Raw genomic sequence first — 26005 nt, forward strand, 5'->3', positions numbered from 1 at the left:
TGTCTCTGTCGCTGGCCTTGCTTTGTTGTTTCCGTGAGCGGTATTTTGCAACGTTGCGCCGGCTGGGTTTATTGTATCCGACTTGGTTATGAAGTTGTCTAGGGATTGAAGGAGATTTCAATCAAGCAACCCGTAGCACTTTTTTCCGCCCACAAAAAGGGAACCTGTGGATAATCATAAAGATTTAAGAAACAAATGTTTCCAAATAGTTGTAATGTTCACTCTGAAGTAGTTTTCCGCGGCATAGCTTGCCGGCACAGAGTTTCTTAATAAGCTGGCGAGGTCAACCGCGCGCGCACGCAGGCACGCACGCGCACACGTGCACACGCTCACGCACACACGCACACACAGATGTGTTTGAAGCTAAATTTATATTAAAGCGAATCTTTAGGGTCCTTACTGATGCTGCTGTACGCCAATACACCCTGAAGGAAAGCTGACTTTCTCTGACGATGATGATGAATGATTGTGGGTGAAGCGAAAAAAAAAAAAAAACAATGCTTCCCGGGGCCGGAGTCGAAGCTGTGTCCTTCGCGTTATCAAGCCGGCGTCTATCTGACTGCTCCATTTCGACATGATCGAAGCGAAAGTTAAGCAGCAGTTACCGATTCGCACCCCGAATTCTAGCGTTAGGCCTGCGGAGTGCACACCCGACAGTTTCTAGAGAAGTTGTGCGTATACCTCATAGTAGCACGTACTCGCAGTGTGGGATTGGCCAACCAAAGAATCCATCACGAGAAGGCCTTGCGTTCAACCATCGTCGTCGTCGGACTGGGAAGGGTGCATGATTTTTTCTTCACATCCATCGACCATTTCTCGTGGCGATGTCTGGCGAATGTGTACGTTTTGCGTGCGTTTGCCATCCGCTGCTCGCTGGCTGTCGGAGTGGTACGGAACGTCCAGGATTCGTTGCATTGCAAAACACGAAGGAACGCGAAGGAATTGTCGAGCGGTACTGTTGCTTTCCACGTGACTACACAAGCTGTGTGTTTTGTGCCCCCATCGCAACGTCGGAGCGACTAATCGAAAACGTTTTTTCTTTCCCTCGCGTTCGCGTCTTTGTACGCTCTTTCGTTCGTTCCTACGCTTCGCTCAGCCCCCCCAAGCAATACTCACCTGTGCTGAGGCGGAGCTCTTCGCGCTTACTCGCACGCACCCGTTCAGCGCCGCTTCTTGCGTCAATACAAACTTTTTTTCTTCTTCTTTCTCGCGCACCCTTTCATCTGCCTGTTACCCGGGAAGCGCAGGGAGGCAACGATTGTGTTTCGATTAAGCGCGATTCGTTCGGCCCACGTGCGACGAGGCGGACAGGAATGCGTAAAAAGAAAAGAAAATACACGCAGCAGCGAGATGACACGTAAAAGGCAGCAACAACCAAAACAACGGAGGGAACATTCGTCGTCGTAATGAACCCCCGTGCCCCGGGGGCCGACTAAGGTAGCTGTCTTTCTAATTAAACCGGAGTTCCAGCGCTGTGTTTTTTCAGCCCCTAATCCACTCTTCATCTAGTTGCTGCCAAGCTATTCCTCTCGGGCGCATTGCTTCATTCCTTCTTTTTACTTTTTCGGGCACGTTAATCTTTCTTTTTTTTTTTCACACCTGCTTGTTTTTTCGTTTTTTTCCCTGGCAGGTCGGTCGGTTTTCCCATTCCTATACGGTTCGTTTGAGCGGAGCTTTTTTTTCTGGAGCCTTTTTTTACATGTCGGCGTGTGTTAGAAGGGGGGGGGGGGGGGAGGTGTGCGGATGATACCGATTACTTGTCCGCCGAGGTGCACCCCGCGCTGACGTGCTTGTAAAAATTGCAGCGGCCGTCCGCAGCTTTTAAATTAACTCGTGCCGTTCGCAGAATGTGCCGACCGCCGGTCGGTTCAGACCCGGCAGGGCAAAACGGAACCGCGCCGTACACTGCTTACGTGCCGACAGTTTAAAAAGCCGTTTGGGCTTCGGATGGCCGTTACTACGGGGCAATGTTCTTTCTGCGTTCTTTTTTTAAATTTTCAGCCGCGTTTGATGTTTGGTTGGTTTTCAAAGGTTGGAGGAATATAAGCAGCTCGTTAACTTGTCATTTGAAAGGTGACCTCTCTGTACGGCGTGTGCGGGTGGCTTTAAAATGGGAAAGATTTCCTGGCTTTACGGGGGTGGTCAGCTTTTTTATTTCTTTCGTACGTTAGAAAAAAAAAAGTGTTTTCTCGCGTCGATTCCTGTTTAACTACCGGAAACCTTTTTTCACCTTGTCGGTAAGAAAATAAAGAAACAGACTTGATGGTCGGTGGTCCCCCCTCCCTCTCCTCTTTGGGGTTACTCACCTCAGCATCCACCGCCTATGCTTCAGGGGCTTTATCTACTTTGCACCATCTGTTACAGGCGAGCACGGTAATCGTGGGACTGGTGTTCATTAATTCAACTGCTGATTGACTTCTCACTGTCATGTGTCCCCCGATAGGCGCTTGTAGCGTGTTAGTGGTCTGTGGCGGTGCTGTATCGTTTTTAAAAGACGATAGTTTTTCTTGGGCTACTTAAACCCAAAAATTTTGCCTGTCTTGTTTGTCTGTCCCTCGATCTAGCCATCTGCCAAAACGTAAACTAATTCTTGAACCAGAACTTTATATTGTCAGAAGTATTCCGACCAGCGACTAAATGTGGAAACATCCTTAATACTTGTCAACATTGCTGGGCAAAAGAGAAAACATTACATGTGGTTGAGCCAAAAGTTCAAAGCGAAACTGGCGCCCGCAGTGTTATTTTAATTAAAAACAGATGCGCGTTTGATATTCGCGACGTTGACATTGACAAAAAATGCGCATTTTGAAAACTATAGTTTGACCCAAAAATTCGAAGAGCTTGCGCGAGCCTGGACCTCGTGGGAGTGTTCCACAAGTTCAACCGTAACCAAAGGTTCGAGTAGATGTCGCGAGCAGTGGAACGCGGGAAAATTGAATTGTCTTTAGTAAACTTTCACCATGCGAGGTTCTCGGGAAAGGGGAGAGGGGAGAGGGGAAAGAGGCATTTATGTGGCAGAGGCGGAAAGAGACTATCGTCTTTTGACGACATCTGCAGCGAAGCGAGAGGATACGCGGTGATTTTCTTTTCTTTTTTTAAGTGGGTGGGGTGGCTGGAGGTACAAATTTTACAGCTGCAAATGGTGCTTGTCATGATCTCTCAGAAGTCGGCAAAAAAGGTTCCAATAAAACGCATCCCCGCTATTCCTGTTTTTACGGCATGAATTGAAAAATAACTGGGGCCAGGAACGGGGGGGGGGGGGGGAGGGGGGGGGGTTGACGAACACAGGAGTTAGTGTAAAAAAAAAACACTTTATAACAAGGCGAAACCAAGTTTAAGAATTAAGCTCGGCTAAAAAGAGTGGACACCATCCCACCCTGCTAAAGTGGATGTCCAGCGCAGCTGTTATAAATCACTGCACATGCAGATGGCGGAGGGTATGAAATGCTCCTCGTTGTCTCGGCGGGCATGTCGCTTGCACCACTCGGCTTCCCTGGCGTCAAATGCTGGGTCCTGACGCATGCGCTCGGCGTCTTGGGTGAGAATTTCTGAGTCCTGCCTAGCCCTCGAGTCCGTTTCTGAGTCCGTTTGCCCTCGAATGACGTCACCCCCCCACCTTTCGAGAGCAGCTGTAAACATAATTATTAGCAGAACATCTGGGTTGTTCCCATTGTTCACCGGCACCTTAAAATCCATAATCCGGTTTCGATGCTTGTTTTGCTGTTTTTTCTTTACACGATCTCTGAGCTCTATGCTACACGCCTGATCAGCCTGACGGATGCACTCGGTGTCTTGGGCGTGAACTACTGAGTCCTGCCCGCGTTTTTTGTTTACGACGCGAAACTTTTCCCACCAATGAGAGGCCAACAGCTTCGCTGTAAAAAACAACAAGGTGCGCCTTTGGCGCCCCCTACGTCGTGTATTTTGTGGTTGTTTTCTCAATGCCTTCTTTCTCTGCAAGTACTCGGAAAAATGCCTGATCGTCCTGGTTGGAGCACACATCGGATCCGTGCCACCATAAAGCATCGCTTGCGTTGGGGATATTGCCACTGGTAATCTTCAGAATCTGTTGGCACGGTCAATCCTTGCCTCTTCTTCGTCAACACCCCTCCAGGTCTGGAAACGTTCTCGTCGAGGCGAGGCCTCGACGTGCAAGTACACGCGCCGATCGGGATAAGGCATACGTTGCGCAGATGTATGGCGCGTTTTTTTTTTTTTTTTTTTAATGGAAGCGAATGCTGGAGCCGAATTCTCTGAAACGACGGCCGTCACTTTGAAACGGCGCGGTAGTGGCATGCAAATGCGCGTATTGTTCGGTTCCGGGGTCGCTTTGAGGGGCGGAAAACACTGGATATCGCGTGGGGCGTCCGCCGTCGTGACGGTCGTTGTTTCAGAGGATTCGGCTCCCGAAGTAAACAACCCGCTCTCGCTGAGTTACAAATAGGTGCTTTGCAGGCTGCGAAACTGCCAAAAGGGGCCGCCAAAACGGACCCCAATGAAAAATTTTCCGTACTCCCAAGAACCGTTACACGGAAGGAAGGCCGCATGCAGTCTGGGACAGGCTTTCTTACGGGACCCCTTGCGTAGGAGTCCGTTTGGGGACCAGCGAAGAAGTAACGTGCGGCCTATGTTTGTCATTGTCCCGTTGATGCTGCCTCCTCCTCCCCCCCCCCCCCCTTCCCCCTCCACCCGGTTGACGTTGTCGCCCGATCTCGGCTTCACGCAGAAATCTGCTGCGCCCGCGCTCTGTTACGAGAAAGAGAGATAAACCCAGCCACAGTGCATCCCATTTTAAATGCAGAGCATTTCTTAGCCTCGCCTGTTCCTGCGTCGGACGGTGTCAACAGTTTCGCGTCCGCAGCAGGTGCGCCTCTCCTTCCCTCCTCTCTCTCAACAGCAGCTGGCGCGCGCATGCGTCGTAGTCAGCCCGTTCGCTCCGTCGCGGTCTCGGCGTAACAGGTGCGTGATAGCAGCGCGGTGGGGGTGGAAGGGCGCGCGCTGCTTGCGCATGCGCGCTCTCCCCCCCGTACTGCTCTCCCTCTACTGCGCGCGCTGCAAATATAGCGGCTAGCGGTCGCTCGTGTTTCACTCACTGCGTTGCTCCTTCCTTCCTTGGTTGACGCTCGTGCCCACGTTTACTCGTGTTTGCTACTCCAGCATCACGGAAGAAGCGATGGAAGGAACACTGCCTTCAATCAGTACTGAGGCCCCAATGCTCTGCATTTACTCGTGTTCCCCTCGCGGGAAGGCGCGGGAATTTTTTTCTATCTCCTCTCCAACCTGGTGTTTTCGTGCATGCGTATCGGGTTTCGCCGGGGGAGTTTCCTGCGTACACAGGACCGCTTCATTTTCCTTACGCCTAGCCTTATAGAGCTTCGTTTTAACAAAGCGTTCGTGTGATCTACATTTTTGACGCACGTAAAGATCTGCAGGTTGGGTAATCTGACCCATGTCCAGAGCGGTGCGCGTCATAGCAGAGGCTGCTGTTTCAGAGCGTCCAACTTGACCTTTTCAATACCACAGTAACGCTTCTCTGCGTAAAGCGCGCTCAAAATCCAAAAGGACAGAAACGCACATAAAAAAAAAAAAAAAACCCACGGCGTCCCCAAACTTCGCTGTCCATTGTCCCTTTCTTTTCCTTTTCTTTGAAGTCTGTGCCTGTCTGCTTTGTTTCGGACCACGGCCCCGGTAATTCGCGCCACAGGTCCGCCGGTGCGGCTTGGACCCTGCGGTGTTGATAAGGTTTGTCCGCCTGCGGGCCTCCGGCTTTGTGGAGGACCTGGGAAAAAAGGCTGAGGCCGCCCGGCGCGCAAACAGACGACTCCTGCAGTGTGTACAGTGCGCTAACTGTGCACACGTCGGTTGAATGGACCGAGCTCCGGGCTTTTCTTTTCGCCCGGTCCTTTGTTGGCTTGGCCGTGTACCCAGTGCCAGGTCGCTTAATTTTTGTTGTTTTCTGTCAACCCGAATCTCTTCATTTACTACTTTCTTTTTGTGTTTGCGCATGTCGCGCGGATCCTGCGACGATCAGCCTGTGTTGACGTTGGCGCTCAGTCTTTGGTACTGCCTCGTTTTCAGTGGGCTTACGTTTTAGCTTGTTCCGCCTTCGAACTGTTGATGCTTCGTGGCTTTGTACGGTACTTTCTCTTCGTTTTTCGTAGTTTATTTGCGACGTTCAATGGCTGCTGATCGTCTGATTGCGACAGGCTTCTGTCCCCCTTTTTTTTACCCGCCGCGGTGGCTCAGTGGCTAAGGCATTGTGCTGCTGAGCACGAGGACCCGTGTTGGATTCCCGGCCGCGGCGGCCGGTTTTCTTATGGAGGCGAAAAGCGAAAACGCCCGCGTGTTCGAGAAGTCGGCGCACGTTAAAGATCCCCAGGTGGCCAAAATTAATCCGGAGCCCTCCACTATGGCGCGCCTCATCGCCTGCGTTGCGTCGGCGCGTTAAGCCCTACAATCAATCAATCAATCAATCAATCAATCAATCAATCAATCAATCAATCAATCAATCAATCAATCAATCAATCAATCAATCAATCAATCAATCAATCAATCAATCAATCAATCAATCAATCAATCAATCAATCAATCAATCAATCAATCAATCAATCAGCTTCTTCCCCTTTTAATCACCTTTCCCTTCATCGAATCGCTCCTTGGGTTCCCCTCAATGTCTCTGCAACAAGCCTTCGAAGTTTTGTGCAGTATTTTTTTTCGGTGCGAAATCGGCCTCCCCCCCCACCCCCCATTCTCCGATTGATGCAAGACGAAATACATTGCATCTGAACAGGCATATGGTTACTGCATAATAGAGAACTGTCTTCTATCGAGAAAGGCCAGGCGTGGGCGGCTGAGCTGACGCTGGCCTCAACCCCTGGCTCACAGCCCTTCTCAAGCAGACTAACTCTTTCGTCCACTAGTTCCTCTCTCCCCATAGGCCCTTGGTTACTCACATACGTTACTCACTTGGCTCAGTTGGCGAGAAACTCACCCTCCCCAGATCCGTGTAACTAATAAGGGAAGCCAGGGGCTTGTTATCGAAGTTCCCATTTCCCCCTCCCCCATCTCTCTCTCTCTCTCTCTCTCTCTCTCTCTCTCTCTCTCTCTCTCTCTCTCTCTCTCTCTCTCTCTCTCTCTCTCAAAAATAAAGCAAGGTTTCAGGGTTTTCTTTTGCTGTGGACTGGTTATATTCCCCCTAATAATGTCTTCCCAGTAATCTACTTGTGTAAAGTAGTGAAGCCAACTTTAATGGGACTCAGTGTAAAGCTTGGTGCTGTAAAGCGGGCGTTTTGCGCGTGTGTGTTGCAGTGAAGCCTACTCAAATAAAAATCGAATTCGTGAGTGCATCGCGACATCATATATTCAGCAACGCCGCTCAGCACCGCGAAACTCAGTGACACTTAACTCAGCGACATAAGTCGGCGGTATAATTTATCGTAAAGTGATGCTCGTGAGCTTTCACGGCATTAGAGAACGCGTAGCTTCCCCCGTAGTTTTTTTTTATTTCATTTTATGCTGTTCTGTGCCTAACTCTTCGTTTCTTTGACAAGGTTCAGAGTTGAGGCGAGCAGTACTTTTGTAACCCGACGCGGCAGCTCAGTGGCTAATGTGTTGCGCTACTGAGCCACAGGACGTGGGTTCGATCACGGCAGTGGTGGCCACTTTTCTCGTAGAGGCGGACAGTGTAAACGCACCTGTGTCGAGATTTAGGTGCACGTTAAGGATCCCCAGATGGTCGAAAGTAATCCGGAGCCCTCCATTGCGTATTATCTCTGGATAGCCCAGGAGCGTTAAACACCACGATCAATAAACAAAGCACTCTTGTCCGCTTTCGAAGCGCTGCTTCGCTTGCCCCGATTGACAGCCGCATCATTATTTCCTGCTTCCAGATTTACCCGACCATCTCTCTCGTTTCGCTCCAGTCTTCGTCATGTCGCGACCGCAGACCTGAACCCATCACTCCGCGCGTCCTCCTCCAACCCCTCCCGCATCCCCACGTCCCGTCTCGTCGTCCATCCCTGCCCGGGAAGGACGTGCCGGTTCGTCCCGTCCCCCCTTTCGTCGTCGATCGCGCATACCATTAGGTGGCCAGCGGCCCCCCCAGTGGACTGCCGGCGCTCGTGCGCCGAGGGGGGCGCATTCCAACTTCATGCATAATTCAGCACGCGCCCTGCGTTCGCCGTGGATTGCGTGCCGCCCCTGCAATGTAAACCCTTTCCCGCCCTCTCACCCTCTCTTCTAGGAGTTATTCTTTCCCCGTGTAGCTGAGGAAAGCGTGGCGGCTGAGTACGACGACTCTGCGACGTATAGATTTCCCCTCGCCCTCCCCAGCCCGTTTTTCCAGCGCAGAATCGTCGGGCTTTGCCGCAAGGTTCATTGGTTGCGCGGTGAAGCTTCGCAGCCGTTGTTCGCGCTAAGCTGTTTTTCGGCTTGAACGACTATGGCGCTCCGTTTCGGAAAAAAAAAAAAAAAGAAATGAAAAGTGTTGGCGCGCGTCTGCATTGATGTGGCCTTAGTTACTCGTTCAGTACTGCCAGATATTTTGTTTTTCTTTCGCGCGTTTTTAATCTCTGGAGAGCAGTAACTCTTAATTGGTCGCTGCGTTCAGAGGACGGGAAATTCTTTTTACAATGACGTATGGATGTACTTGAGAGGAAACTTCAAAACGGCGTATTTTAGAACTGGTGTGCGCGTTAAGTCGCAATTAGGTAATGGTTGTCTGAAAAAAAAAAAAAAAAAAAAGCAACGGAACGTTCAGTATCAGCCGCTGCTTTGAGCTTATATGGAGACGCTACAGGGAGGTGTGGCATTTAAAAATACCTAAATGCAGTGTGAAGACCCTACATTGTTAAATTTGTAGTGCCTTAACTATTTTATAAACTGAAACAAACTACCTGATGGTGGCGTTCGGCGTTTAAGCTATTCTTGTCCAGTAATTAAACAGATGTCCGCGGGACACAGTTTTTGATGCGCTGTGAGCGCGTGCGCTTCGCAGCGAATTTGACGTACCGTCGCGGCAGTTATCTAATGACGTGTTGCGAGAAAGCAGGTTTTCTTGGACAAACAGTAGGTTTTAAAACACGAGTTTTACATAGAAAGTGTTAAAACTTCTTAATTTATCTGCGATAACTTAAACAGGAGTTTACAGGCTTGTGCAGACCTTTGCCGCGCTATGTGTCGTCGAACGCGGGACTATGCAAGCGTCACCGAATGAACACAACGACCTTTTCCGTACGATACAAAGTTTATTTATACGAAGGTTAAATAATTCGCTCTTATCGGTAGGCCTTCTCGCGGTAGTTTTATTTGCGAGAGGCTTTAGTAGGAACCTTAGTCTAGTTGGTGTCCTTGGAGATGTGTCGCCCTCTCGAGGAAGCTTCATTGCCGATGTCGGGGTCAAGCGCTGGTCGTCGTATCCGTACTATCGCTGTTGGGTGGAGATAACGACGGCATTCGTTAAGTCAGGGCGCGGATAAACTACAACAAGAAGAAGAACAACCGCGACAACGACATCATCATACTACTGACTACAAAAACTGGTAATTACGACAGCTTACCAATTGCCATTACTACAACTACTGTTGAGTGCGACAACTGCTACTTAGTAGTACTTGTTGACAACTCAAGCGGGGCGATGAAGCTTACGTCGACTTAATTTTGTCAGCAGAGGCAGCCACGATTGCGCGATATTTTTTGCAAAAAAATTGCCGCAGCTTTTACCAGTCGTGCAAGGCTGGAGGAACAGCGGAGCAGGGCACTGGCCTCGCTTTTGTTTTGTTTTGAAAAGTTTTACTAGGTTTTAGTAGGCTTTGCTAAGTTGTGTTAGTGTTTTGGGATGTTCTAGCTAGGATAGGCCATGTGTTGAGGGCTGAGGCCAACTTTAGCCAGATATTTCAAGGCCGTTCTTGTCGGTCCCCGCACTGACAGCGGATACCGGGGTGGGGGGGGGGGGGGGGGGGAGGGAGAGGGGGGATGCTAGGCTGGCCCCCAGCTGCGCTGATTCTCCAGCCTTGCACCACTAGTGGAAGCTGCGGCATTTTTTTAGTTTTAGTAGCCAATGCAGGGGACCCCCTTTGAAATGGATAGTAAGGGGTGCGCATACACATCATGCCGATTACCACACTCGAGCACGCCCTAAAGCCGGCTTCACTGTTATAGTACACTATCCGCGGTGGTGCACCCTTTACAGGCGGCGCAGGCTTTTCCTCGGTATTTTTTTTAACATGAAAGTGCTTTACGGGTCCACCAATATCTCACTGACGTCATATCCGTCACGGAAATGACAACTTCGAATGACGCGCCGGCGCCGCTATTTGAACCACGAACTCTTTCGCCGCAGCGGGATGTACGAAACGGGCTCCCGATTGCGCTATGAACAGACGCATAACAGAACCACAAACGCGCCTTTTATCCTTCCCTTCAGATGTTGCTGCCTTATAGGAGAGGCGAAGCGAAGTAGTGTATCATGACGCTAATGAGAGCCGACAGTTGGCGCCTCGATACCAGCGCCTACATGTACGGGGTACGCGCAGCGTAACCTGCGGAGGAGCCTGTAAGGCAACGGCCCCGGAATGAGATCGACGCGGACTTGCGAATGTCGCGCTCGTGGCACGGTCAGGTGCTCCTTTCACTGCAGCGGACCGTGTGTTCACCAAACGATTCGCTGACGGAACAGGTTCGGTTTCGTTCGCATGGATGCGAGCGCCTGTGGTTTCAGTCGGATTTACCCGCCGCGGTGGCTCAGTGGCTAAGGCGTTGCGCTGCTCAGCACGAGGTCGCGGGTTCGATTCCCGGCTGCGGCGGCCGCTTTTCTGATGGAGGCGAAAAGCAAAAACGCCCGTGTGTACGAGATTTCGGCGCACGTTAAAGATCCCCAGGTGGTCAAAATTAATCCGGAGCCCTCCACTACGGCGCGCCTCATCGCCTGCGTTGCGTCGGCGCGTTAAACCCTACAATCAATCAATCAGTCGGATTTACGCAATGCTCCGGCGCGTGCAATCCAGTGTCTAACGTTGATGCGTCAAACGGTGCCATAATGACGGAATATAAATACCGACGTGCAAGTTCATATCGATGCACGATAAACATTCAACTACTCATGTGAAGGCACATTTCACTTTCGTGTTTTACCGGTTCCTATGAAAGAAGGATCAACCACATTTTTTTTTGCTTACACCACTGGACCAAGCTCAAGCTTAAACAGCCCCGCTGTTAAAAAAAAATACACCACACACCACCATGACGTGCAAAACGCCGCTGCTGCTCGGGCGGGCAACATCACCGCGACGCGTCTATACGCCGCTGCGCACGAAAACAATGACTCATAGGCTCGAGCACCGACGGGGGAAGGCCGAACTTCACGGCGCAGGCACGGCGCTTGCTGGAACAGCGCATCCCCTTTTTCATCTTAAAACCGCACGAATTACCTGCGAGGCACAAACCGCAATCTTGGGAGACGCCCAGATCTTAAACGCTGGATATGAGGGCCCCAGCACCGGTCTCTTCTTTCGTTCTTGCGGGAAACGGGTGCGATTTTGTACATTTATATTTCTATTTGTAAACCTTCTATTAGGCCGCTGGGCAATCTATCGCAAAATATCTCCGCTGTAGCGGGGATCCACGTAGGAGCTTTGGTTTAAGCGGTATCTCGGATGAAGCAATCTGTTGTAAGCGATGATATGGGTGACCGGTAAAAAGCGCAAAGGCTCATGGGTACGTCGTCTGGTACCTCCACTTCCGGTTTGAGATCTCTCCTGGCCTCCCGTAAGCCGATGGCTTTCATCCGCGTCTGTGCGTGTTGTTTATGTGTCACAGAGTGCTTACCTTTCAGAAAAGCCCCTAGTAGGATTCATCGTTGTTATACATTGAATGGGCGATGCATGAGCGCTTTTTTCGGTGGAAACAGATCAACAAGCACACGCGCGCGTCCACGCCGCTGGCGTACGGGAGGCCAGGAGAGCTCGCGAACCGGAAGTGGCGGGACCCGGCGGTAGAAGTACCCATGAGCCTTTGCACTGTTTACCGGTCACCCATTGAGCGATGTGACGCCGACCCTTGCGTCATCGCAATTCAAAGCCACTCACCTTTTTGCCTCGGCTGCCTGTCACCTCAGTTGAACACGCCTCCTTGGCGCGTGGGGATGCCTTGCGGGCGAGGTTGCTGCGGCACCCCTTTGGGAAGTGGGATCGGTCGTCCGTTGTTCTGCGGGGGCAGGGCTGGTCCGCCGAGCGGTCCGCTCGCAGCCATTTGCGCCGCACGATTTCTGGCGACGGCGGCGCGGAGCCTGGCGAGGCGCCGGGCAGCGAGCCCTGCGTGCCCGAGACGCAAGGGCGTCAGGTGACGTCAGGGGCGGTTCCGGTGGTGGGTCATGCAAGCTCGGTGTGAAGGGCGATACTGGAGTGTCCTAAATATTCTAGGGACTGCAGTCGAACCTCGTTATAACACGAAGTTGTATGGGGACAGTAATTTTGTTCGTTATAACCGATATTCGTTGCAACAGTACAGCAAAAAATAGGTTCAAACCAGTCGGTAATCTGGCTCCCGCAAGAATCCTTGATACGAAAACGCATTGTTTTATACTTCGAAGCTGCCATAAGCAAGGTAACCCTTATCTTTCTCATTGTGGCATTTCAAGCTCAGCGAAGCAGAACATGAAGCGAGAAATTACAACAGAACAAAGGTTATTGGACAAAACAGGCCTGCGTTCCTATTTTTTCGAGGAAGGATGGGATCTTTGTCTGGAGACCACTAACAGCACTGAGCAGAATGAAGGTTTCCACAGTGTCCACGAACAAAGGGGCCTTTTCTGCTTCTGCAGCTTCTGACGTCGGGAGTTTTTCCAAGTAGCTGCTTAGGTTACTGGTGAAATATTTTTTCGTTATATCCGATAACGCGCGCGGCTCTCACAGTATCACTTTCGCTATAAAAGAACGCCATTCAAATGAAGCGTGACCAACTAAAGTTTGTATTTAGTTCACTATGGCTGATAATTCGCTAAATCAGTGTTCGTTATAACCGTGTTCAACTGTATAGGGGACACGTCAGCGGAAAAGAACACGTGTGCGCGCGTCCCCCGCTTCGGGCACCAGTTTGGATGCAGGAGGACCCCCGGATCGGCCGCTCGCGCGCGCGTCCAACCAGCTACATATTTTGCTGCTCCGCATCGGAAACCGGATCGCTCGGGCGCACATGTGTCTGCGGGTAAATCAATTTCAAAGCGCATAGTTCTGTGCAAAGTCAAGCTATTCCGGAGCAGACTTGATATTTACAGAATAGCTCGATTGTGAAATTCAAACTTGGGGAAACACCTTGAATTGGTTTAAATCAGATTGATTCGTAGGAAGTGCTGTCGTATGACGTTGGAGACGATAGCTACATGGTGACATGCGCATACCAGATCCATTCGCATTCTTCGCATTATAATTCAGCGCAGGAAATTGTGTATGAAGCGTGAATGAAGGAAAACAGCGCGAAAAGTGAGGACAATATTCAAAGGGATGAACGAGTATTCTAACGCTCGCGCCCATCAGTTAAAAGTGCCATGAGTACAAAATACATTTAGGTTCATTTGAAAGACTGCCTCGTTGGAATATCATTGTTCCAGTTTACTGCAAACTTCAACAGAGGATAGGTATCACAAGCCAACTACTTTTCGGCTCTACAGTGAACACATTGTGATCTGCTTGTGCGATTGGCTGAGGCCGTCAAAATCAAACGCGAAGAAAAGGAATTCTAAGCTTGCAAAATGAGCCCTTTGCGTTTTAAACTTTGTGAATATTATATCTGTAACAGCAGGAACGATGGGATGAACAAGAAGTGTTGAAGTAACACTGTCAGGTCATGTCTCAATCGGCTCAGAGGGACGGCCGAGTGAGACCCGTTGGCGGGTTTAACAAAGCGACATGTATTATGTATACATGTATTTAACAAAGCGCACATGTAGAGAAACACCAAGAAATCACCCTGCAAACAAAACAACATGACACCTAACAACCGTAAACCCTCTGCACAGGCCCTACTACTAAGAGAAACGTAATCAAAGCCGAGAGTCACCGAAAGAACACCCCTAAACAGTCAATCCTTAGAAGCAAACACATCTAATAACCTAGTCCTAAATGCAGTGGTTGCAATGTTTATTGCAACAAACCTCTAATTAATGTTTGCGTACCGGACGGACCTAGAGCCACTGGAATTTGGAAAGTACCGCCTTTCTTTCTCTCCCCCGCCGCTCGAATCTCCGCCACTCATTGGACCGTTTCGAGCACGTGGTCAGCGGTGATCACATTTGTTCCAACTGCTCGGCCCTCCCCGTGTGCTACGGCTGGATTCGTGCGGCATCACCGCTTTCATGCGTTTTTAATGCGTAGCATTCTTTGCCGAGTATTCCCACAGCCAGGACCATGTAACGCTCTGCATTTCCACAATAATGCAGATTTCGCGAAGGTTCCACTTTTAATCGTTATAATAGCGTAAATGGAGATAATTGCTCGGACAGGATTCAGAAAAACCAGAAAATTTCGCTGGAAAAACCTCATATTCAGGACAAGCAACATAACAATGCCACGCATTAGTGGATAGTTCTCTGAATTTCCGCAGAATTTTTTCCCCATAACATGAGTGCTACAACGCAGTGTAAAAGATAACTGAATCCCGGGGTGCTTTTGGCTGCACCACCAGAAAAAAAGTCTTGAAAGGCAGTTTTTTTTTTCGATTCCAAGCGGCAAGGCAGTTCCGAAGCGAGGAGTGATATGTATACAAAGGATTCGATGGGACAAATTTGTCCTTACAGGAGATACCAGACCGTGCGTGTCAAAGACTTCACCATCGTTTCAATTTGTATTTACATAGCGATAGACCGAGATGAGTGTTACTGACGCTACGGGATGGTTGGAGGTTACAAAGGCGCAAACGTTACGTATTGTAAGGAGTCGATTACGCAGCCTACGCTAGTTTTGTTCGAGGCGCACTGAACAACTTCGCACCTATTTTACTTGATTTTGTATGCTTAATTGGTCCCCTCTCCTTTTTTTGTGTTATGGACCTCCCACTACATCACGCGACGAATGTGTCGCAACGACCCACGCACGTCTCATTAAGAGTGTTCTAGATGCAGCAAGGCAAGGGTGGCCACCCTTGCCAATGGACTCCTGGAATGAGGAGGCCACCCTAAGGACTCTTTAATAAGAAACAATAAACATGTTTAGTCTCTCTCTCTCTCTCGCTTGAAATATTCGCCATTAAGCTTTACGATGTTCCTAGAGTGAAAGCTCCACCACACTGCGTTGTTCAAGGCCATTCATTGCGTCGCAACGGCCTTCAGGCGCCGGCGCGCGAACTGCGTTTTTCTTTATCGCTTCGCTTGCTCGTAGCTTCCCCGACGTGGTACCACGTGACTAGGCAAAGGTGATACGGGTGCTTTTCCCGCGACTTCGCCTGATTACGGCGGTTGGGCCGTCTGTACGTGTGGTTCAGTGCAAGCGAACTACGATAATGTGGAGAGAGAGAGAGAGAGAGAGAGAGAGAGAGAGAGAGAGAGAGAGAGAGAGAGAGAGAGAGAGAGAGAGAGAGAGAGAGAGTAAACTTTATTCAGTTTGCCAGCGGTGCTGCTTAGTCGTCGGCCGTGAGCCCTTGGGCTCTGGCAGCGTCCTCAGCCAGCTGGATGGCCCAGAGTTGATCTTCCGGGCTGGAGCTGAGCAGCACGGTCTCCCACTGCTCACTGTTAGTGATTGTGCGGTCACTTGTGATCGCCTGCGGACGTTGCCATAACATGTGCGCCAGGTCCGCTCGTTCCTGACATATGTGACTCTCGGGGTAGTAGCGCCCTGGGTAGCAATAGCCATACACAAGTGGGTTTGGATACGAGTGGGGCCACCGAATGCCACTTACTGAGGGATGGGTGCGCGGGTGTAAAGCGGGCCCGACCTAAACGATAATCACCGGTAATGTCACTGTATGACAATAGCCTGTCCCTGGCTGACTATTTCGGAGGTGCCGTCCGCTCGGTCGCTAAAGCCTCGAGCTGATTCGTGCGCAGACTCGTTCTCTGCAAGGCCGGAGTGGCCGGGGTTCCAAATCAAGTTGACCTTGCCTGTATGGTTTTCGAGGTGGAGACCAGAAATGAGGATTGCGGACGCCTCGCTTGATATGTGTCCTCGTGAGAAATTTAGAATTGCTGATTTGGAATCGGTGACGATTGTCTTGATTTTGATGTTGATGAAATTTTTTTATTTAGTATCAATCAATGGGGTTTTTGAAAACCTTTGCTAGGAGTCGGCAAGTATCCCTTGGGACCTGGCGGATGATGATCTTGATGATCCTCCGTTGCTTGGTGATCTTCCGTTGGACTTTTAGGTCTGAGCTGAGCATCACAGCCTCCCAAGTGTCTATGCTGTGTTTGCCATCTGATATCTGTGGGCACGTCCATATCATGTTGACCACGCTTGCCAGGCTTTCGCAATGTTTGCATTTGGGTTCAATTGGACCTGGGTAGAGGTTACTAAGCAGAAGCGGATTTGGGTAGGTTCCAACCTGTAATTTCCACCAGATTGCCTCTTCCTTTTTTCTGAGTTTGCGTCTAGATAATCTCTTCTTGTTAACATATATAGTGTTGCGTTATTTCTCGGAAGGTGAACATCCTGTCTTTTTGAGACAATGGGTGGTGTGTGGAAGGTGTGCCTTAGCCTGCCCGGAAAGTGAGTCCTCGGGCGAGCTCGTGTGCTCCTTCATTGCCCCTGAGAGCCTGATGGGCCGGGGTCCAGATTAGTAAAACCTGATGGTCCATTGGGTTTCTGCAAGGATTCTGACCACCTCAGCTGATATTCGTCCTCTGCTGTAATTGTTTATAATGATAACGAAAACTGCGCCGTCTGAGTTTTAGATGCGAAGGCATCTCATTCACCCGCCTTGCCCCTGCATCCGGCGTCGTCGGCGTCCGCCCCTCCCCCATTCTCCTTGCCGCGCCAGCTGCGCTCTCCGCCGCTCACCCCCTCTTTTCTCCGATAGCGAACACTCTCTCGCGAGGGGCATTGGATTGGATTCGATTGGATTGGCTTAGATTGGATTTTGATTGGATTTGATTAAAGTGGATTGTGTTGGATTGTGTTGCGTCATAGCCGCGGCAGATGCACTGGCGCCGGCGCGTCCCATCACCGTTATGCGCGCTATAAAACGCGGTGCCTGCGCCGCTCCGCTCCATCGTTCCAGCGCCGTTCCTCCGCTGTCCAACGCTGCAACGTGAACCCCCTATGCGTCGCATCTACACAGGGGTTCCCGCGAGGGGAGGTGGGAGTTTTTCAGCAACGAAGATTGGAGAGACACACGATGCGCGCTCGTGAAAACCCTGATTTGCCCGCTCCTTTGCCGGCGCATCGTTCCTGTCTCGCCATCGATGGCGTGCCTGCTGGGCTGTTTGTGCGTGGCCCTTAGAGTAAGCTAACTGTTGAATCCTACCATCCCGTAGGGAAGGGATAGCCAGACGGCAAACGGCGAAATATCAAGCAAAGGCAAGCTGTCACGAAACAGTGTGTGCATAATCTTTGCCTTCGCTCGTTATAACTATGTTCAGAAGTGGTGAATCTGAGCCATTTTGAAGTGCAGAGCACTTTAGGGGCTCGCCTTGTCGTCGTAGCGGCGTAACCCAGAGGCTTCGTAAGCCAAGCGGTTTATATGGTCATAAGCGTTTGAAACTCGTGAACCGCTGGCGCTGGTCATACATCTCCCCATTGTTTAGCGAAAAGAAACCTTTAGGTACATTTGAGGCAAGATATACGTAATTAACCGGCAGCGCCCGCGTTCATTTAGTTAGGAACGCTCGTTGGGTTGGTTTTAAGCGAAAAAAAAAAAAAAAGTGGCAGTGCAACGCCGGCACGTGCGGTAGGAAAAGCAAGCTCAAAAATTGGGCCCATCTCCCCGCGAGGGGGACTCGAGTAAATGCGTCGCATAGGGGGTGGGTGTATTGCGTTAACGTTTAGTGTTTGGGGAGTTGGTGGTAGTGAATGCGTTGTATCAGCAGCTTCTGTGTCGCTTCTGTGTCCCATTCTGTGTCGGCTTTGTGGCGCAGTGGGTAGAGCACCATGTACATTGCGTTCCGCCCGCAGGGTCGAGGAATCGAAACCAGGCGCCGGATAGTATTTTTTTTTATATAGTGTAGGGGGAGGGGTGCGGACTACGACTACGGACGTCAACGCGGGTGACATCGTGAGTTACTGAAATGCTCTGCATTTAAAAGAACAGAACCCCCGTTGGCGCAGTTTCAGGCAGGGAGCGCGCGAGCACTGCGAAGGCGGGAAATTTGAAATGCATTGGGTAGTAGCAGTGAGCGGATGACGGCGCTGCAGCCCATTATGGCGAGTTACTGCTCTTCACTTCCGACAGCTTTCAGATTGAATGGAACGGCTTTAATTCTTTCGCCTGCTTTCCGAATCCTCGCACCATGGCCTGTTCTATAGTAAAACGTACTCACCGGGGGGTACTTGAGGTTGGGGTGCCCCGAACGGTGGTCCATTTGCATTTGTCGGACCGGAGATCTTTTCCCTGCTACTTGCACGGGCAATGGAGATAAAATGAAGGAACAATATAACAAAACTGTTTAATGTTTAAATTAGGTAAATCTCAAAGTAGGTAGCCTAGTAAACGTTCTTAATGAAAGAGGAAACAATAACCAAGTTAAAAAAAATGAAGAAAAGAAAACAAAAGACGGACAGAAACAAAAGGAAAAGTTAAGTGTTGGTCAATTGCAGATGCGTTATACATGCGTAAGCGCCGACACGAGAGCTAACGTTCCAAGCGCCACGTAGCCACGCTTACACGTGTCGGTAGATGTGAGAGTGTAGTAGCTACGTCATCTCCGAGAAACTTTGTCGCATTTCGACGAAACTAGCAACAGTGTCCATTTTTAGACTCCGCCATGGTACTCATCTCTTTTTATTTACACCAAGCGTGTATTTTTTTTAAATAGCGAAAACTAGACACCCTCCTTCGCAAATTTCTTCCTCCGCCGTCTTATCCCGCCGATTAACGCTAATAGTAGTAAAGTATTAAAAAAATGACAGATTAATAACCAAATGGTGCCCGTTGACATTACAGATTTCTAAAAAAATCGACTTTACTACTTGAAAATCCGCGAATTGAGGCTGTGGTTACTGAAAACGCCGATATAGTTCGGGAACATAACCTCTCCAATAAACCAATATTTATCTCTCTGAAATAAACAAGAATATCCTAGGATAGTGACTCGAAGGCGACACCCTTGCTCAATGAAAGCAGCATTAACGGCGCTGCATGCAAAAGTGCTAGGAAACTCGTGCTACGCTCAAAACACAAGATAAGGCAGCCGGGTTCAGGTAACGTGACGCAAGTAAGCTAATCAGAAAGCAAGGTTAGCTAGCAAATCAGAAGGAAAGGTTAGCAGTATTCATATTTTTTCCGCTCCGGGCCAGGAACTGCGTTGCTGGGACGCATAAGTGTCTGTCGCTTTACTCCTTCAGGTTTGACGACGTCAACAGGTGCCTGCATGCAGCTTGATGCGCAATTAGTAAGGCTGCTTAGTACGTTCTCAGGTTCACCTTGCGTGTTAACTAACGTTAATCAAGCCTAAGCATAGGACAGAAGAAAAGTTTGCCGTGATCAAGCAATTCACTACGGACAACGTACTTGCTTTTGCTCACGAATGACTGCTCCGCTTTGTGTATTGAGCGCGCAGTTTCACTTTGCCGGATCATTTGGGTTTTGAGACTAAGTACCACTTTGCGACGATAGCTATTTTGTTAAGGACAAATTTACCCGCAGGAAATCTCTTTTGACCTGAGTTTTGTGGGTGACGTTAGGAGAGGGTGGAGGCATAAGGAATGTTAGGCAATGGGGGTTTTACAAGAATACGGGCGACCGTGTATATACTAATACGTCATGTAAATGCGGGTAGATTTACTTCAGTGGGGAGAGTCGCTGTTTCTCACACCGACAGGCTTGATTTTGATGGAACGTTTTTGTACACTAACAAAATGGTACAGTAACAAACACTTACCCGTCTCCGGAATTTCCCTGGTTACCTGCGTGAGATCGTGCATGTAGCGTCGTGTTATTTTGCAGGCAGGACAATACAATAAAAGGTGCTATTTTTCGATCGGGCAGCGTTAAAGAAAAGTGCCCAAGTTCCCTTCATCAGGAAGGGCGCTGGAATGCCGGTAGCGTCCTTACCGAGTTCAAGCAATTTATTCCCCGATGTTTCTTCGGGGCGTTCCACTTACACAGCCACGGTTTATAACGTATTACTGGGCAGATTTCTTGTCAAAGCTTTTTGGTATTCCTGTGCATCTGTCTTCGTGAAAAAAGGTTAGCTATCCATTCCAGTAAAAAAAAAAAGATAGTGGAAGGGGTAAGGGAGTCCACTTTCACTCCCGGTATAAGGTAACTATGCAATTTGTAAAGGCATACATCTTGGTACTGTAAAGGTTCTTGAACAAGGTAGTATTTACAAGTATATTACGGGCTGGGATCACAGCTGTGGCTTTGTCGTCTTCAGTTGTATTTACTTTGGGGCATACTGTAGCCACTTCAATGCTTCTCCCGCCTGCAATGCCCAATCTCCTCGCCGTAATAATGAAATAATTACCGAGTATGCTCTTTTTACTAGAGAACACCTTGAAACGTCCCACCGATACGTTTTCTCATACTTCCATCGTTGCGTTGCCAGATTGCTCAGAATAGTGCAAAAGCTCGCAAATGGAACCAAAAGTATCCGTACATTCGGACGACTACTTCTCTCTGACTTGGGCACTCATATTTTATGACTGAAGAAACAGCAGAGATTCCTCCAACGCTTCCTCACGGTGTGGGGGCACACATTCACTTAGCTCAATAAAGATACTCGCTTTAAGGGGTTCCTTTTCTCGTGTGAACTACAGGGAGTGTGCAGGATATAACTAGAGCACTGCACAGGCCTGATTTTAAGGCCCGAGCCCGCTTCGCGAAGCCCGAGCCCGGTCCGGGCCAGGGAATTCATTAGTGAGCCTGGCCCGAGCCCGGCCCGGGCCCGCCATCTTAAGCCCATGCCCGGCCCGGCCCGGTGATCTATTTTTTGGCCTAGGGAGGGCCCGCGCGTGGTTGACCAGGCCCGGTCTTTGACGCTGAAGAAAGTTTGTTTATTATATTCCGGATGATCAGACGGAGCATCTAGTCTGTAGAAGCACGTCATGAACTGAACGCAAAAAATGAGGGTTTAAAAGTGCACGTAGTTTAGCTTTCGCTGTCTGCCACATCGGCGTAATAATAGCTCGTATTCTTAGACCAGAGACACCATCACCTTTGATTACCAGACTCTTGACACGTGGTTGTCTCAGCCACAAGTTAGTATTGCTGGAATTTTTTGATCCGCATTTGAATCAACGAGTATGTACGCGCGTTGAAATACTTCACATGCAGTGGTCGTTAAGTGGTGGTGTTTCTCTGGCATGCGTGTTTGATTCCCGGCCACGGCAGCCGAATTTTGATTGGTGCGACATCTAAAACACACGTATACATATATAGACATAGGTACACAGCTCCAGGATATCTGAATTAATTTATTCCCCTCTTGGGCATTCCTTGTAATCGTATCTTTGGTATGTTATACACCAAAATATAAAATCTTGATGCAGTACAAAAAATGTCATTAAAACTGCAGTAGATGCAGTGGCCATCAGACCTAGCAAAACACGTTTTTAAAACATTGCGTACAACTAACAGCAATAAGCGCGCAGAAATAAACCAAGAATATTCACTTTGATGCTCAGTTCTACACTTCACGTCGGACCTATTAACGGCCGTGCCTATAAATTCAAGCCCAAGCCCGGCCCGGGCCCACGGCGTCGAGCCCGAGCCCGGCCCGGGCCCACCGAAAATCGACTTCGGGCGGCCCGGCCCGGCCCGCGGGCCGGGTCGGGCCCGGGCTTTCGGGCCGGCCCGAGCCCGTGCAGTGCTCTAGATATAACTACCTCATTTCGATGAGCAGGGCGACAAGTACGAATATAACTCTTGCAGCAAAAGTTTGAGTTTACTTCTCCTCATGCGAATCCGAGTTTATTTGCACGAGCGAAAATACGAGCACTGGTTCGAGTTTATTTGTACGTGCGCGAGTGTAGGTACCAGGTTATTTCTACTAGCATAAGTACGAGTACGAGCTTATTTTCGCGAGCATGATAATAGTTGGAATGCACTTCTTTGAGTATGAGTGGCAATTTGTTTCTACGAGCATGAGAACGAGTACGAATTTATTTCTCTGATCAGAAGTAGGAGTACGAATATACTTCTGCGAGTATGAGTACGAATGCACTTCTACGAGCAGGAATATAACTTTACTTCTATTTGCACGATTACGAGTACCGGTTTATTTCTACGAGCATGTGTACGAGTGAGAATTTACTTCTACGAGGACGTCACGAGTCTTTGTCTGCGTGCATGAGTACCAGTTTATTTTTTAGAGCACGCGTACAAGTACGAGTTTATTTTTACGAGCGTGAGTACGGGTACAAATACACCTCTACGAGTCTGAGTATCAGTTCGTTAATACAAGCATGGGTATGAATACGAATATATTTCTGCGAGTGCGACTACAAGTTTATTTTGAAGAGGATGAGTACGCGCACGAATACGGTTCTACGTGCACCTGTGCGACTAAGATTGTCCTTCTACAAGCATGATCGTAAGTACGAATATACTTCTATGAGCACGAGCCGAGTTCGATGGTATTCCTACGCGTATGAGTATGAGTACAAGTATACTTCTACGAGAATGAGTCGAGTTCGACTTTATTTCTACGAGCGCGAGTACGACAAGTACGATCTTATTTCTACGAGCCTCAGCTACTATGCTTTAGTGGATCAACCGAATGAGGACGGAGGGTTAAGTAGAGAAGGGTCAAACAGAGCGGACGCGACCGGTGTTAGAGCGATCAAAAATGCGTCCCAGTTATAGGTGCAACTATTGGCGGCGACGACGCGGGCCACGTGACTGGATTGTTGTCAGCTCTGTTTGTGCGAACGAAATACGACTGGTGTTTTATTTTCCCAAGGGGGGGGGGGGGGGGCAGTTTTCTTCCCGCTTTTTTCAAGATAATATTTTAAGTCCTCAAAGTGGTTGTTATCGTTCTTTCAAACTAATCCACTTTTTATTCTACATTAAAGGAGCACTGCTCATTTTCTTACACGCCTTCGTTCGGCCTGCAATGTTTCCAAGATTTCTTGACTGAGCTTTGGCAGTGTTGATTGGTACAAACCGTGTCAACAATTATAGTAGTTGGGACAGTTGTTAGTATATACTGTTTTCAGAGATGATTGTGAATTGTGGCGAGCGTTTTTTTTTTTTTTTTGCAACAGCACACCGTCCGCGAGCGTTGAGTTATGCTTCAAGAAAGCGACGCTAAGTGTTGCCAAAACTATCGGCTTGGTTTCACCAAGATATGGCTCGCACGCAAAAGAAATGACAGTTTTTTTTATAACGACTAAATGACGCGAGGAGGTGGAACAGAAAGGCTAAGAGGTTAACCAGGTATATAGTCCGGTGTTGTTTCCTGTTCTGGGGAGTGGATTTCAGGAAATAAAAGAAGGGACAAGGGAAGAGGGGGAGGTAGAAGCGGCAATGCGTGTACATTAAGTCCTTTTTCAAGGCACTGCATATACGTTCGTGTAAACCTGAATTGTTGAGAAAACCGAGAAGAGCTCTGGTGGCCTTCCGCGAAGCTGGTGGCACGGACCAGTGGCCAAAGATTATCTCTATTATGAACAGCCGATCATCGCAGCGGCTTTGCTTGGTATCAAGCACACTTCTATCTGTCAAGCCTGTGGGGCTGAAGAGAAAATAACAAGCGTGCCACGACAGCCGCGGGTACCAAGCTTGCTTTGACTGAACGCGGCCCTGACCACACTACCATATCGGCTGCCTACAGTTGTGGCTCGTGACGTCGGTGACATGGAGCACCAGTAATTCTGGCCCCGTCATGCCTTCGGCTCTCGTAACAGCCCCTCTCGGCTGGTTCATCTAAACGGACTTGAAATGGCGGGATCGCTGCGTTTCGTTACGACCTCGTTAAAGCGTTGCTTCGGTGAAACCTCCCCGAACCAGGCGAGGGACCCTACGGCGCCCTCTTGGCCATACGTCCAAAGGAAATTGCGGCACAGCGTCGTGACGCCCGTTTGCTTCCTCGCGCGACACATCGTCACCGGAACCCGAGGGCCGCGAAGAACGGCAAACAACTTGCCCGATGCCGTAATTACCAGCCGACTCTGTTAACTGCTATCTACCGTTTACCGGCTCTACGAACATCCGTGACGTCACCTCCTCCTCCTGGGCACAGTTGCCGCAACGACGGCGCATTCACCCGAGTGGCCACGTTCACGTAGCTCCCTATTCGCAACTCCGCCTTTCACCCGTTGTGCTCGCGGCCAACAAGAGGTCTCAGCCTCGCCAGAGCTTGCTGTCAGCGCCACTTACCTTGAACCGTCGTCACAAAACAGAAAAGCACCGCGGCAAGACCGATGAATGTTGTCTCCACTGCCACAAACGAAGCCATGCTTGCTGTCGAACCTCCGAGCCCCTTCCTGCTCGGTATTCTCACAGAGCGGTCACACGTTCGCAACTTCCCCCGTTTGCTCCCAACCTGGTCCATTTTATATCCGCTTGCCAGTCGTCTACCTGGAGCGCCGTCACCCCAACCACGCTATCCCCTCTCTCCCTTTACCGTCTCCCTCCAATAATTCATCAACAATGAAAAGGAAACACGGAATGTGCTTGTTAGTATAGCAACACGGACCGACCCGTATATAATACTTAACGTGGTGTACAAATATATTTTTTCTTGCGCGTGGCCAGGTCACGACACCGTCCGCCTAGCCGCGGCGCGCTTTTGAATCCGGTGGGCCTCAGTTCTGTAGCAGCTTTCTCGTCTCCCTTGCACGCACGCCCTTCCAGGTGGGTCATCTAGGTGCCTGAACGGCGGGCAACCGTGCGGAACAGCGAGCGTTGGTCTCTGAAAAGCCCGCTCCCTTTGGATAACCGTAAATAACCGGTACGATTCAAGCGCGTCGTGCTCGTATAGGAATAGCCCGTGAGTTGCGGCTCTCCTGGTCTCGCGCGTTCGAAGAGGCGAGCGTCGTCTTTGAAAGTGCCTTCCACTGAAGTCTCATTCATACCGATGTGCCTGACAAGTGGCTGAAAGCCTTGTCGGCGGCTTTCGAGAGGAAACGCGCGGTGATCGAGCTTTCTCGCTCCGTCAAGAGCTTCCGTGCCTTCTCGTTTTTTCTCTCGCCTTACGAATGGATGGATTAATTAGAATGAAGCCGCAGCCGGCGCTGTTTCTAACGGATGAAGACAGACGTATGTGTTCCGGGAATAGCATGTGAAGCCTGCGGCACCCAAACACCGCCATATGTTCAGACAGATGCGTTATTTTCACGGTGCCCGGGGATTTGTCCAGTGTCGAACCGGGGGACTTCCAAGGCGTTTTGTTAGTACGAAGCATTCATTAGCTACCTCTGTCGCGGTGCGTTTTCTGACAGGCTTTGTAACAAAAGTAGCTGAACCCGCGCCGAATGTGCTCGCGAAGGAGTGGTAGTGCGGACGACTTCACATTCGCATCCGTGACTACGAAGCATCAAACTGGTTTGAAGTGGCACGCTGCAGTCGCGCTGACGTCAATGATTGCATCATAAACCGTTGATAAACCAAACTTTGGGACACTCGTAGAGTCGAATGAGCTGGGACGCCGAAGCAACCACCAAGCCAGAAGAGCTGTTCGAGAGGAAACGCTTCCGTGCGTTAGCCGAGCGTCGCCGATGCGCAGGGAAGACGGACGATGAGGAGGAAAGCCTATTGCAAAATTTGGCCTCTGGGAGCGCCTACGTGTGGTCTTTTAAGAAGAGACTTTCGGCTGTGGCCTATGTTTTCCAGCTCACTCAGGACAAGACTTGTGGAACGCCTTTAAATTCAACGTCGCAACTATACAATGCACTTCTCTGCAGCTCTCTGTGGTACAGCT

The 26005-nt window shown here is 49.7% G+C and overlaps 2 protein-coding genes across 3 annotated transcripts in view; one reads left to right on the forward strand and one right to left on the reverse strand.

Annotated features, from left to right (window-relative positions):
* The window catches only part of LOC144149940 (beta-1,4-glucuronyltransferase 1-like), a 279455-nt gene that overhangs the window by 100635 nt on the left and 152815 nt on the right, over positions 1–26005 (forward strand). The window lies entirely within an intron of this gene.
* Positions 9240–24642, reverse strand: LOC144149466 (uncharacterized). Its single transcript, XM_077681041.1, has 5 exons — positions 24463–24642; positions 20021–20045; positions 18461–18534; positions 12084–12308; positions 9240–9427 (listed from the first exon to the last, which is right to left on the reverse strand). The coding sequence occupies exons 1-4, from the start codon at positions 24635–24637 to the stop codon at positions 12109–12111; spliced, it is 474 nt and encodes a 157-aa protein (XP_077537167.1). The 5' UTR covers positions 24638–24642; the 3' UTR covers positions 9240–9427; positions 12084–12108.

Source organism: Haemaphysalis longicornis, unplaced genomic scaffold, assembly GCF_048455015.1.
Source record: "Haemaphysalis longicornis isolate Haplotype H1 unplaced genomic scaffold, Haemaphysalis longicornis Haplotype H1 scaffold_8, whole genome shotgun sequence".
Taxonomy (NCBI): Eukaryota; Metazoa; Arthropoda; class Arachnida; order Ixodida; family Ixodidae; genus Haemaphysalis; species Haemaphysalis longicornis.